Genomic DNA, 14,578 nt, shown 5'->3' on the forward strand with positions numbered 1-14,578 from the left:
GTAAATCTGTAGTTTAACTTTTGTTGTAGTCATATTAATGAGAATCATAATACTCCTCTGTTATCTTTCCCAGAAAGGCATGACCAAAACTGGAAAAATGAATGTATATTAATTTTTTCTTATCTCCCTCCCTTCTTTTTTTTTAAAGAATTTTTTTAATCTTTATTTTTTATTTTTGAGAGAGAGAGAGAGAAAGGCAGATTGAGAGCAGGGGAGGGGCAGAGAGAAGGAAACACAGAATCCGAAGCAGGCTCCAGGCTCTGAGCTGTCGGCACAGAGCCTGACACAGGGCTCAAACGCACGAATCATGAGATCATGACCTGAGCGGAAATCAGATCCAACTGAGACACCCAGGCGCCCCTCCCTCCCTTCTTTCATTCCTTCCTCCCTTCCTCCCTCCATCCTCCTTCCCTTCCTTCCTTCCAGCTTTCTATCCCTTCTGCCATCCTTTCTTTTTCTCACTTCAGCAGGGCAGGGTTTCTCAACTTCAGCTCTACTGACGATTGAGGCCAGATCGTGCTCTCAGGAAGGTTAGCAGCAACCCCGGCCTCTACCCACTAGGTGCCAGCAGTACCCCCTCAGTTGGACAACAGACTTGCCTCCACATATTGTCAAATATACCATTCAAAATCATCCCCTTTGGAAATCACTGTTGTAGCATTTGTTAATTATGATCTTTACTGCTGCAAATTCTTAATCCAAACTACTCTATCCACACATGTTGTCAGCCTATGAATTGATGTTGCTTCCCACCGTGCCACATAGTGTCACCTCACCCACTATTCTCAACATCCTGCTCACCCGAGGAATGGGAATGTAATAGAACTTTTAGAATAAAAATAATTACCAGCTTCTGTTCTATGCACGTTAACATATTTTAACAGAATCCCTTTGTGATTCAGTTTTCTCATCTGTAAAAAGGAAATAATAATAGTAATTACCTGAAGATCTTGTAAGAATTAAATAAATTAATGTATGGAAAGCATTTAGTTGGGTCTGGCATTTAGTAAATGCTGCCTCAAGCATTAATGATCCTTACCTTTATTGTTATTGTTACCATCTTGCTAGTTAAGTCTCACTGCTGCCCTGGCAAACCTGCGAGCTGGGATGTAAACACGAATCTACTTACTACCTAAGTCTGGGCTCCTAAGCATTAATGTTGCCTTAAAAAGAGAAGCAGTAAAAAGAACATATGAAGAGGTATTTTGTAATTTTTAATTTTCTGAGATCAAGATTTAAGAAGTAAAGAGAAACAGGAAAATTAATTTTATATTTTATTTTAACCCAATACATCAAAATATTATACTTACAACATGCAGTCAATATAAAACATCAATGACATAATTTACATATATACTTTTGGTACCAAGTCCTCAAAATCTGGTGCTCACAGCTCATCTCAGTCTGAACTAGACACATCGCAAGTGCTCAGTGGCTATGTGTGGCAGGACTATGATATTGGACATACAGGGTCAGACTCAGGACATATCAAGGAAACTGTACATGTGGAGGGCCCCTTCCCCATCATGTGCCAGTCATGTGGTTGAATGTCTTGACACCCTCATTCAATTGGATCCTCCTTAGTGAGTGCCTATAGCTTGCTAGTCATTGTATAGCACACACAATTGGAAGAGCTTTATATTTACTGAACAGTAGCATGAATGCAAAAATGAATAAATGCATGAATTTATGACAGAATGAAATAATATAAAAACCAAATAGCAGACTGCATATATATATGTTTAACCTTAGAAAGCAGGCAAGTTTGGAAATTCAAAACCTCTATTGTAAGACTCATTTGGCTGCTGAGAGAAAAGTGTCAGAACTATAACAGATGCATAACTCAAGTCTCCTGCTGTCAATCTGATAAAATCCTGAATATTTTCACATTAAAAATGCACATTAAATTTTTTTTATGTATCCACATCCCGCCTGTAGAATTACATGATTGTATAAAATTCATTTTAAACTCTCTTGAGGATAGAATGTAAGTAAAACTCTTAGAAAATTTTGTAGAAATACCACAAAAGAATGGACAGTTGATATGAATGCAAAAGTCTGAACTGTGGCTAAATAACAAAAGTTTGAATCTCAGGTAACATTCTTTTAAAGGGTGAGTAAAGGGGCACCTGGGTGGCTCAGTGGGTTGAGTGTCCAACTTCAGCTCAGGTCATCATCTCAATGCTCATGAGTTCTAGCCCCGCATTGGGCTGTGTTGACAGCTCAGAGCTCAGACCCCAGAGCCTGCTTCAGATTTTATGTCTGCCTCTCCACTCTCCCTCGCAAAATAAACAAACCTTAAATAAAAAATATTAAAGGGTGAGTAAATACTCTTAGTCATTTGAGCTATTTTAAACACTATTCTTTATTCTTTTTTTTCTTAAAATATGGAGCCCAAGTCAGGCATAATATTCCAGATCATTGAACAAGCACAGGATACAATGAAATTATTAACTCTTTTAACAAATTTTGTGAATATAAATCTGTTCATGACACTAAAATTGAAAAGTTCTGCTAACTCACTTCTATAGGTCATTTTCATATATAGATCCACAAATCAAACATTGCCCAACCCCTGCATAAACATATGTAAATAGAAATGCATACTACATAGATACATAGACATAAAACTAAACTTTGACCGTGTCACATGAGCTCCTGTAACATGTAATCTTCTTAAGTTTCAGCCATATTTTCAGATTTTTAGGTCAAAATTCATTTTGCTTCCGATGTCTACCACATTAATCAACTTTTCTAGCTTTCTGGCAATCACAGATCTGATTCAGAACACCCATATCTTGATTCAAATATTTATAAAAATATTAAACAAGGCAACATTTAGGAGGAAGTTCTGTGGGGTGGCACTAGGTGCAATAGTTCTCTAATTTCACATGCAAAACAATCACCCTGGGGAGCCTCTTTAAAATGCAGACATGTGGGCCTCTCCTTCAGTAATTCTGATTTGGTGGGTCTGGAGTAGGGCCTAGGGATATAAATTTTTAAAAAGCACCTGTGGAAATAAAGGAAGAACACCGAGTGAGAGCAAGCAAAGGCTATTTATTCAGAACTTGCTATGGCAAGGGAGTCAGCCCTATCTCTAGCATTGGGCAGACAGGCAGAGAAGCAGAAAGCCTTTATAGTGGGGGGTTGGGGGAGGAAGGCTTCAGATGCTATAGACCGAATCTTTGTGTCTCCCTTCCAAAATCAAATGTTGAAATCCCAGCTCCCAACGTCATGATATTAGGAGGCAGGTCCTTTGGGAGGTAATTAGCTCATGAGGATGGCATGCTTATGAAAGAGACCCCATAAGCTTTCTCACCCCTTCTGCATTTGAAAACACAGCAAAAAGTCTGCCTATTAATGGGCTCAGACACCAAAGCTGTCAGAGCCTTGATCCCAGCCTCCAGAACTGTGAGAAATAAATGTTTATTGCTTAAACCACTCTTTGATATAGCAGCCCCAAAGACCTTAGAAATAAGATATGACTGATTGAAGGCTGTTGGGATGAGAAAGTTGCAGGCAGGCTAAGGAGAAGGGGGCATCCTATGTGACTTGTAAGAAGTACATATTTGGCCTTCTCCCACTAATCCTAAATTGGAAACAGGGGAAAAAATTAGGACACTTTCAGTTATTAATCAAGTTCTGACATCTTGGGGCCAATTGTTACAAGGGTTATTTTTTGGCTTCCTGGGCTGTTAGATACAGGTAATAATCTGACTTCTTGCACTACTTACTCTTCATAGTAGGCTGGCTTATTAAACTGGTTGAAACAGATTATAAGTCAGAGTTCTATTTTTATATATAGTCTAATCATTGTCCATTTGTATACTGTTTGTCATGCTCCAGAAAATTCTGATACAGGAAGCTCTCACATACATCAGACCAGATGTTTAAAGCACTTACCTTTACCTTCCTGGTTGACTCTGGTTAAACCAGGCTCTCTGCCAGTTGATATTTCCCCAAATGTCCCCAGTCCATACAGATATTAAGATAAAATGACCAACTGGAATAATAATCACTTCTTTGTGTAGCCCTTCACAATATACTGTTTTTACATTCTTTTTCACAGTTTATCTTCATATCACCTCCATTTATGAGGGGCATGATTTTATATTTACAAACTACTAGAGAATGCGTTCTCAAATATTGCTAGCAACAATGAAAAATGGCCCAGTCACTATAGTTGGCTTCCAGTTTGGAAAACTGTTTCAAAGTTTTCTCTAAAGTTGATATTCATAGATCATATGACCTAGCAATGCTACTACTGGGTATAAACCCTACTGAAATGAAAACTTATGCAAAAATCTGTATGTGAATATTTATAATAGCTTTATTCATTAATGCCCCAAGCCAGAAACAAATCACATGTCTTTTAAAATGGGTGACTAGATAAGTAAACTGTGTTACATCCAAGCAATAGACTACTACTCAGCATTGGAAAGAAATAAACTATTGATTCAAGAAACAACATGGAAGAATCTTAAATGCATTTCCTAAATGAAAGGCTACGTAGGGTCTGTTTCCATCTATATGACATTCTAGAAAAGGCAGAACTGTTAAGATGGAAAACATCAATGGCTTCTGGTGGCTAAGGAAGTGTGAGGGAAAAGTAAATTACAAAGGGGAAGCATACGGAAATTTTGAAGGTGATAGAGCTGCTCTTTAGGGAACAGTCATAGTGGATAGATGACTCTATTCATTTGTCAACCTTCATGGAACTGTATTTCACAAAGAGTAAATTTTACTCTATGTAAAATTTAAAAACTCAGCCAGGATATAAGAAGAATCTAGAATAGAATGCAGCCTGTGGCAAAAGAATTTAATTGTATAATTTAATTGTGTAATAATATAAGTATGCAGGTGGGAGTGGGCAAGAAAGGAGCTGACCTAAGTAAGTTTGCAAAACAGTGATTTGACTGAATACTATAAAGCTAAAGATAAAAGACCTATATACAAACACAGTACTCTAGTTGGTAAATTTATTTCTCACTGGGGTATGAGTTAGTAGTTCTGAAGCCACTATACACACACGCGCGTGCGCGCGCACACACACACACACACACACACACACACACACACACACAAACACTGTTAATACCCAGATCCCAGTATCCTCAACGACCAGAGACCACCGGAGAGACCGAGTCATGCATGCAAAGGCAAACGGCTTTATTACGGGCTCGAGCTTGGGCTCGCAGACTTTCCCAGCTCAGTGGATCCGTGCTGTGAGCCCCGAACAAAGGCAAAGTAGGGTTTTTATGGGGTTTGTGACCGGGGAGTTACAGAAGTTGTGGCATGGAAACATGATCCAACCATAATTATTCAACATCATTGACAGCGGGTTTAACCATACACATTGTCTAGAGTATTTGTTACTTTTGGTGGGATCCAATTACAACATTTAGAGTACCTTTAAATTCAACCAATTACAGAGCGAGCCTACGGTCTTGTTCGGCGACTAACGGGTTAACTTTAACATTAGGTAACAGGGTCCTATCTATAGTTTCTATCTATAGGCCTCTCCCTTAGTAATGTGGAGGGTGGTCGGTGGCCTTTCCTGAATGGGTGTTGCTAGGGTGGTTTCTCCTGCCTTGGGTAATGTGTAACTGCCTGATAGTTTTGGGGAAGCTGAAACTTAGGCCTTCTAGTTTAGAGGGGAAACTTAAAGCCTGTCATGGAGTCAGTTTGGTTTAGACTTGTATCCTTACAACACAATATAATATAGTGAGTGTGTGCATGTACATGAGATAGATCAAACAAATTTATGCAAATAAATTACAAATAATGGAAAAATGGAGGCCCTACTCTTGAAAAAAAGACAAGATTTTATAAAATAGATAAAATATAAAATTGTTTGTGTCCAAGACATAGTAAAAAAAATGCTTGTAGCATGAAATTTGAGTCCTAGAGAAACATTAATTCAAAGGAACTGGGCATTTCTAAACATGATACAGATAATACAGACTGTATTATCTATCTTTCTGTTTTTGGTTTAGAGCTTATCTATAGCAAGAGTGGTCAATGATAAGATAAAAATATAATAAACCATTACAAATATTTCAAAATAGTAGCAATAAGTAAAATTATCAATCAAAAAAGCACAAGGCTTTAAACTACCATGTAACAAGATCCTATTACTACCTGTTATTGAAGTCAGCATATTGATTACAACAGGAGATAACAAAATATGTAAGTGCCAAATGATGAGCGGTGATTGCTTTCCAAAGACTCCGTATTGTGAAAAGAAAATTAAAAAACTGCTAACCTATGATCAGAATCAGTTTGCTCCTATGCTTTTTAATGGTATTGGAGTACATAAAATGAAGAATGCTGTACAGTAGGATCATTTTAAACCTAACATAGGTGAGGAAGACTACTCTCCTCATTTAACCTCATGTTTCAGAGACAGGATCTGCTTTCCATGACATTTATTTATGATGTACACTCTCTGCAGTACTGAGCACATTCACTGAATTTTGTGAGCCATCTATTCCATTTGGAGTCACTCTGACTCTCATTTAGTGACAAGATTGATGCATGTTTTGCCATTCCATGAGAATTCTGCTGTATAAAGCCGATGGTTTTCATCAGAAATGCAAAGAGTTCAGTAAGTAAAGCAGAAAACCTTAAGTGCATCTGCCTTGAAGTCAGAATTTTGAGTATCAGTCTTGCCACTTCCTTGTTGTAGACAAAGAACTTACTCTGGGCCTGTTTCTTTGCTGCCAGATTCTGATATTCATCCCTTCCCTGTTCTTTCCACAGGTTTGTCCAAAGGTCCAAATGAGACTGTGGAAGTATTAGTGCTTTGTCATCTCATTACATTTTCACATAGGAGAGTTGCTATGATGACCATACCAGTAACAAGAAAATTCTTGACATGAATGAAAATCAAAGAAAAACTCTGTATATTGACAGAAACATTACATAATGAGTGATTTGTTACGTTGATCAAATGATGTCATTCTGAAAATCATCAATATGATAATTAAAATGTTCTTCCAATTATAGAATATTCGATGATAAAGAAAAATACAATGAAATTATAATGTGTAGTAATTCAAACAATTTATAAGTATCAAAAATTATGGGTGCACCTGGGTGGCTCAGTCAAAAATCCAACTCTTGATATAGATAGGCTCAGGTCATGATCCCAGGGTGGTGGGTTCAAGCCCCATACTGAGTTTAAGATTCTCTCTTTCCCTCTCTCTCTGCCCCTTTCCCTCCTCAAAATAAAACTATTATTATGAGAGGAAATGGAAGTCATGATACCAGGCTTCTTTCCTTGCTTGATTTAACTAAGAAATAAATAAAGCATGCAAATTCATTCACACAACACACTGGGAATTTTTCTCCCAGGTATATCTCTGGGATGTTAAAAGGTTGTGAAAGTTGAATACAAAAGGAGAGTTATTGATGGTAGAATCCTGTCATCAGGGAAAGATTGACCTCTTTTCACTAACAGGAGATGGCAATTACTTGTTCTTACATAGGGCTAGATCTACTTTTGTCAAGTTAATGAAAGTAAATAAAACAAGGATTCTTTCGTTAATCCTGGAGATCATATGATATAAAGACAAAACCCTAGAAAGAAGATCAAGAGGCCTTATTTCTAATCTCAGTTCTCCCCTGTTATTAGCTACTCTGAACCTCAAATTTTTTAACCAATGTAGTAACATTGCCATACCTACTCCAGAGGGTGAATGTGGAGAGAGACAGAAAGAGACAGAATAAGAAAAAAAAAAAAGTGTCAAATGAAATAAGTTTGAGAGTGCTAAATAGTGGAGGGTATCAAGAGTGAGATTACAGTTTTATATCTGGGAACTAATTGCACTACACAATAAACCCAGTGATTAAAATAAGAGTCTGCCCATAATCTAAAGATCAAAGTCTTTAAGACTGTAATTTCTTGGGAGCAGTTAAGAATTTAACTTCTATCACTTCTTAAAAACATCAGTTCCTTTTTTGGAGGAGCACTGTGCCCCACCAGAGAAGCCTTTGTCATTACCCAGGGGTCCACCTCTGCTCTTCAGTCTCAGCCCGACTGTGAAGGAGGGAAAATAACTCTGTGGAACTTTCTCTGTTGGCACCCTCTCAAGAATTTGACTGTTACTTCCATTGCCCCGGGTCACCGTGGCAACCTGTATACTTTTCCACAGGTCCACTGCTGAAACAAGATTCAGAGACTTGAGAAAGCCATAATTACTCTCAGCCTCTGTTTTCTCACACTGTGCAAAGAGGCTTCTAAGTCTTCCAGGGGTGGTCCCAGGTTTTATGGGGCCTGAAGGTCATACATTTGGGGTGGGGATCCTTCAAGGAGAAGAATACAGTGTTTTGAATATAAAATGCAATAAAGAGGACCTGTTTATTTAGAATGAGAAGAGGAATCACAACAAAACTATAAATTTTTAAATGCTGACAAAGCAAACATCGCAAAATCAGAACAGCATAATATTTTTATTAATAACTGCTGAATACCTCATAGGACTTTTTCCTAGTTTTTTGGCTGCATGCTCTTTCCTTCTTTGTATGATAATGGTATTTAAAATTCTTACATAAAGAGAATAAAATGATAATTTCATTTTTCCTCTATCATGGGCAATTCACAGTTATTTTTTATTATAGATGCTTAAGATGCATCAAACATGTAACTGCACACACATGTATACATGTATACTGTCTGCACTACTGCTACCAGTGTGTGTCCTGAAATGCAAGGCTTCTGAGAACTTCTGTATGTCTCATTACTGTGAATCCCACAATGCTGAGTACATTTCTGTTGTGGTGAGGTACTGATAAGAGCCAAATTTTCTTACAGCTTTGCCCACTGATGAATAAGTATTTCTGGAAGCTATTCTTGAATTAGCATAGCTAGCAATAACTTCACTATATAAGAAAGAGGCTCTAAATCACATGAATACATACCACCAACCCAAATTAAGTGTATCCCTAATTCAACTTTCAATTAATTAATTCCAGTACTCATGGTCATTCCAATGCCACCTGACAGGAGGATTCATTTGTAGCGAAAGTAGAATTAGAAAGATGCAAGGGACTTCACGAATTATACCTTGAATGTCTAAATTTTGAAACTTTACAAGAAAAAAAAAATCTCCTTTCAGGGCTTTGGAAAGCACAAGGCGAGAGCTGCTGAAGGTTAGTTGTCATTAGATTTTCATGGAAAATCTTCCTCTGTCTCTCCTGGTGGCCTCAGCCTGCCCCTGTCAGCAGCAACCCGAGTAGGAGGGAGACTCAGACTATTATCCAAAAGAAGACACTTGGGAATTCAAGCTGGAAAGTCAAGAGAAGGAGCAAATTCTAGAGTACTTGGAATAGCTCCTAAAGATAGGCTGAATGTAGTTGCTGCCATCTTGCTTGAAAGACAGTATGAAAACAGACAGCTGCTTCCTAGGTAAAAGAATGGGAAATGACCAAGACTGGCCTAAAACTGGATTCTGCCAAAGGGGCCAGAGCACTTACATGCACCAGAGGCTGCTGCCAAATGTGACATGGGATGAGAGTGTTGGAAGACACAACTCGTTAGGGCACTGAATTCCAAGGTGGTACCATTTAATCCAGATAGTCAACACCCCTGGTTGGATATGTCAACCCAAACCAGAGAACGTAAGCAAAATGATTGGAAAGATTGGAGATAGTATATAGAGATTTAAGCTACATTGTGAATACACACACACACACACACACACACACACACACAATTTTAGTCGTGTAAGAACAAGTAAAGACTATAGCTCAGATGGAAAATACTATGTCTAAGTCAAATACATGTTGGGAGAAATTTAAAAACACCATAATTAAGGAAGGAGAGATTCTCCTCCTTCCCTCTCTCCTGGTTTTCAGCAACTCAGTGGTATGAGCAGATAAAAGCAGGCAGTCATGTTCTGTTTACTTAGGCCTAAGAAGGGTTATTTGCAACTCATAACCACAGCACTGCTGGAAGAATCTGGAAATTTTTCTGGTTCACATAGACAAAAAAGATAAAACACCATCTCTGCCTTCCTAATGTGTATGTTTATATGAAAAACTATATTGGGTCATAGACCCTGACATGGAGAATATGCTTGCAGCAATCTTATGGGGAGTGCTTTTAGGAACAGTACCAGTAATGAAACGAGAGTAGCAAAATTGGGCAGAGAGAAGTCAAACCATAAGGCAGTTTCAACAGAGCTGTTCAGCCTACTCCACAGAATGTGCTGGAGTGAGAATAAATCTTCAGAGTTGCCTTGAAGTGAGAACATGAGGTCTTTGTACCCCTACAGTGGGCCAGTCATTAGATGGAGGTTTCCCTAGGGAGGGTCATCACTTGGGTAAAGCAGCTCCCTTCAGGTCAAGGGTAGTGCCCAGAGGGAGACTCAGCTGTGAGTCTTTTGCAGCCAGCACTCCCCATAACCAGTATGAATGCCATCATCCTGAACAAACAATCTGTCAGGCATATTAAAATGTACACTACAGACAAAGTATGAAAAGAAACAAAAATAAGCTCTAAAACCATAGTATAAGATCTGGAATTTAGTCCTACTTTTTTTAGTCCTACTTATCAAGTCCTATAATTGATGAGTCAATTATAAAATGAGTGGTGTGGACAGCAGAGAGGGAGCATCTTTCTGATCATTCTCCTCTGTTTGAGTATCTTCTCTGAGCTGAGATTACATGTCTCTCACAACTTTTGTTAAAATGTAATGAGTCCCTTGAAAATTGTGAGGCACGGAGCTAAGACACCAATGACCACTTGGAGAACAGAATAAAGACAGGTGTGCTCAGGTAGACGGTGCTGCTAGTTTTCTCACTGGAAAATTATAATGGTGGACCACAATGCCTCAGGGGGCATTTCAAGGGCAACCACTACCCTTGAAGATGGCAAACTGCAAGCCCTAGGGAGAGAGACAGCTTTTTAAGTCGAATGTGCTATTCCTTCCTATTTTACTAGGCCCTGCTGCGCATGTCCTGTTTTGAATATTCTATTTCTGTTTAACTGCATTCTGTGATTCTGTCCCCCGACAGCAGCTGCTCGGCACTTGGCAAACTCTGTGGGCAATTCAAGGATTTGTTTACCTTTGCTCTGAAGCTCCATGACACTTGTTCTTACATTCCGATAGAGGCAACAGAAGGAGAATAAATGCATAACATAGAGAACCAACTACCGTTACCTCAAAAATAGGCTGGCTCGATATGTGTTTTCCCTTAACTGCAATTAAATATTTTTTATAATAGTGAATGCCAAATAAGTGCAATGGTCCAAGAGAAAATAGAGAAAACAAATGCTAACAGCCGCCATGTGGCAATCCCAGTTGTATTTGGATATAATCATTAACTTTGATTCTCAAAAATTTACAGGCAAAAATAATGTTATTCTCTCACATTATTCAGAAACCTTGCAAATGAAGTCTCTGTCAAGTGATTTCAAGATGTGCACTTGAAAAATATGGAAAAGGATTAGGAAGTTAGCAGGTTGGGACTGAGGGATATCTTTTGTTTTTCAAAACATACCGAGCCTGAGCTTTTAAAGAAAACTGGCTAGCACAGGGTGGAAACCTTACAGTCAATAATCTATGGTTTTATAAGGATGGTATTTCCTTGGAGACCATGATTTTGAACCATATTATTTTTATTTTATGTATGTTAGCTGAATTCTTGAATCAATTTTCAACTTCCAGACACAGAGAACCACTTATTTAGAGTACTAAAACTTCTTTTCTCTTCTTCCTACCGTTGTATCTTTTTATTCTTACAGACCCAACTAGATCTGCTAAGGTCCTAAATTCATACATGCCAGTGGGTTGCTGTTTGACTTCATTGATCTACATGAAATAAGGATCACTTTACATACTGTTTGCATTGGGGTTTTGTTGTTGTTCCTGATTAAATATATATATTGTCATTTTATACACATGACCCCAAATTAGGTGATTTTGTTCGATCTAGGAAATCCTGATTATATTCTGGGTCATTTTATATTTCACTCCACTTGACTCTTTTTTTTTTCCTTTCCCTCAGAGTAGGTGAGAATGGCCACTCTGGTCCCATTAGGACTTTAAGAAGAGCATATACACATAACAGTTACCCTAAGATTAAATAGGTTCTTGTAATATAAAATTCCTCTGTCAATTATAACTTCCCCTTTGTGGTTTGTGAATTATTTTATATGTTTGAAGTACATCCCTACACCAAAGTGAGGCCTTAAAGTTCTTCCCACTTCCTCTTAAGTACGGAAATTAATCATTTGGGACTATAATTAAACATAAGATTCACAAGAAAGGAAATCTAACACAGAGAGTCTCCTATAGACATGTTAGATAACACTTAATGAAGCATTTTATATCCTGTTAGGACTTTATGTCATGCATTCTGTGTGTAAAATGGTTATTGAAATGGTTTTAATATTTTAAAAATTATATAATTCCTCATCTAAATAACAAAGTTGGGAGTGACACTATAAAACAGGCCACAGGCAAGTAATGTATGATACTTGTTACTCTTAGTCATTACATTAATATTAATAATACTTATAAGGAATTAAACTATTAATTTTTCATAAGACCTAAAAAAGCCATATTATTTTATTGAATTATATAATTCAATCACAGAAAACACAAAGGGTGCAGGATTCCAGCTGAATGCAAATAGAATTTAAATATGTATGTTTCAGTTTAACCACATCAGTATTTGCTGTAGATGTGGCTTAGTTTTTATTCTAGCTACATAAAAGAATTCAATCAAATTTCTTCTTTGCATACAAAGGCAATATTTTTGCAATATGGTTTTTTGCTTATCTGAGCTACAGAAACTCCTTCTACCCTGGCCTTCAGTCCATTTTTTGAGCCATATTTTAGCCAGTCCTAAAGTGAATATCATTCTTACAGAATCAAGAGTCTTGCTAACTGCAAAAAGACAATTTTCTTATGCTTACTCTCACACAATCTAGAGAGTCTGTAATTAGAGAGAGCTGCTAGCCTTACCATAGAAACATCCAATTGTACCCTCCTGTAGGAATTATAGCTGTGTCTGAAGTATCTTCTTCTGCTTGGAAGCCAATATAAGTGAGTTATCTTACCCCTCTTTGTGAAATGGAAGGTTGAAATAGCAACACCAGAAGTCAGTTGATCCCAAAGCTAATTCTTCCCACTTACCTCTTTTAACACTGGATAATGCTGGGTGGTATTCAATCACTATTTCTTTGGTCTGTTTAAGTCATCTCCATGCTCCATTTACACATTCCCTAGTGTAGGACCTGCCTCGAGCAGTGTTGGGACATGCCAAGTTCCTACTTCCTTTGTCAGTAAAGAATTTCCTACTATATTAGTCAGAATGGGCTAGGCTGAGTAACAAACTAACCCTGAACTTTCAATGGTTGAACAATACAAAGATCTCATGAAGCCTGATGGCCTCCAAACAATGACTCAGTGATCCAGTGATATCTATCTCGTGGTTCTGCTTTCTCAACAATTGCAGAGGAAGATGTCAACTAAAGATCACACAGTTGCTCTTCTTTGTTGTGTCCCACCCTCAACCTATTGGCCAGAACTAGATGTACAGTGCTTCATCTGGAGCCAGTGTATGTGGGCCAGGATAGTTGTATTCTTGTTGTACTCACCATTTTCCTACTATAAAAGAAATTGTGTGCACATTAACAAAGACCAGTCTCTTTTTGCCCTTTATAAGAAAAGAGGATCAGGAATATAGGCCTATTTATTTTGGCCTATTTGATATTTATGAAGTAAGTGTAGCTATTGGGTTCAATAGATTGCTTAATATAATCTGAAACTTCAGTCATATATAAAATATTTTTTATGATTCAATTTTTAAATACTTAGGGTTTAAATTTAATTTTAAATTCCATTTAGAAATGGAAAGACTAATATTTTTTCTGATTTTTTAAAGTTTATTTATTTTTGATAGAGTGAGAGACAGAGAGTGTGTGTGAGTGGAGGAGGTTCAGAGAGAGAGAGAGGAAGACACAGAATCAGAAGCAGGCTCCAGGCTCTGAGCTGTCAGCACAGAGCTCAATGTGGGGGCTTGAACCCACAAACCATGAGACCATGACCTGAGCCAAAGTTGAATACTTAACTGATTGAGCCACCCAGGTGGCCCTGGAAAGACTAATTTAATGGAAAGACACTGATGTTGCAATGCATCTTTAATTTTCTTTTAATTTTTAAAATTTTCTTTCTTTCTTTCTTTCTCTTTCTTTCTTTCTTTCTTTCTTTCTTTCTTTCTTTCTTTCTTTCTTTCTTTCTTTCTTTCGACAGAGAGAGAGGGAGAGAATGAGCAAGTAGAAGGCAGAGGGAAAGAGACAGAAAGAGAATCTCAAGCAGCCTCCACACTCAATGCGGAAACTGACACAGGGCTTGATCCCATGATCCTGGGATTATGACCTAAGTCAAAATCAAGGGTCGGATGCTCAGCTGACTAATACACCTAGGTGCCTCTGAAACTTTTTCCTAGAGCTCTGACTTCTCATCTTTGCATTGGTAAAATGACTTTATCATTATTGATAATTAGTTCATCATTTATTGACTTATTATTAATATCTATATTGTATCTACCCAGCCAAGCTGCAAAT

At 37.7% G+C, this 14,578-nt stretch overlaps 1 protein-coding gene across 1 annotated transcript in view; it reads right to left on the reverse strand.

Moving 5' to 3' along the window:
• Positions 1 to 1,311: 1,311 nt before the first annotated feature.
• Positions 1,312 to 14,578, reverse strand: part of LOC144237640 (uncharacterized) — a 214,382-nt gene continuing 201,115 nt past the window's right edge. The window contains exon 4 of the mRNA XM_077771331.1: positions 1,312 to 3,010. Coding sequence (XP_077627457.1) covers positions 2,839 to 3,010 — 172 coding nt within the window. The 3' untranslated portion in view covers positions 1,312 to 2,838. The remainder of the gene's footprint in view (positions 3,011 to 14,578) is intronic.

This window comes from Crocuta crocuta, unplaced genomic scaffold, assembly GCF_008692635.1.
Source record: "Crocuta crocuta isolate KB4526 unplaced genomic scaffold, BGI_CrCroc_1.0 scaffold235, whole genome shotgun sequence".
In the NCBI taxonomy this organism is placed as follows: domain Eukaryota; kingdom Metazoa; phylum Chordata; class Mammalia; order Carnivora; family Hyaenidae; genus Crocuta; species Crocuta crocuta.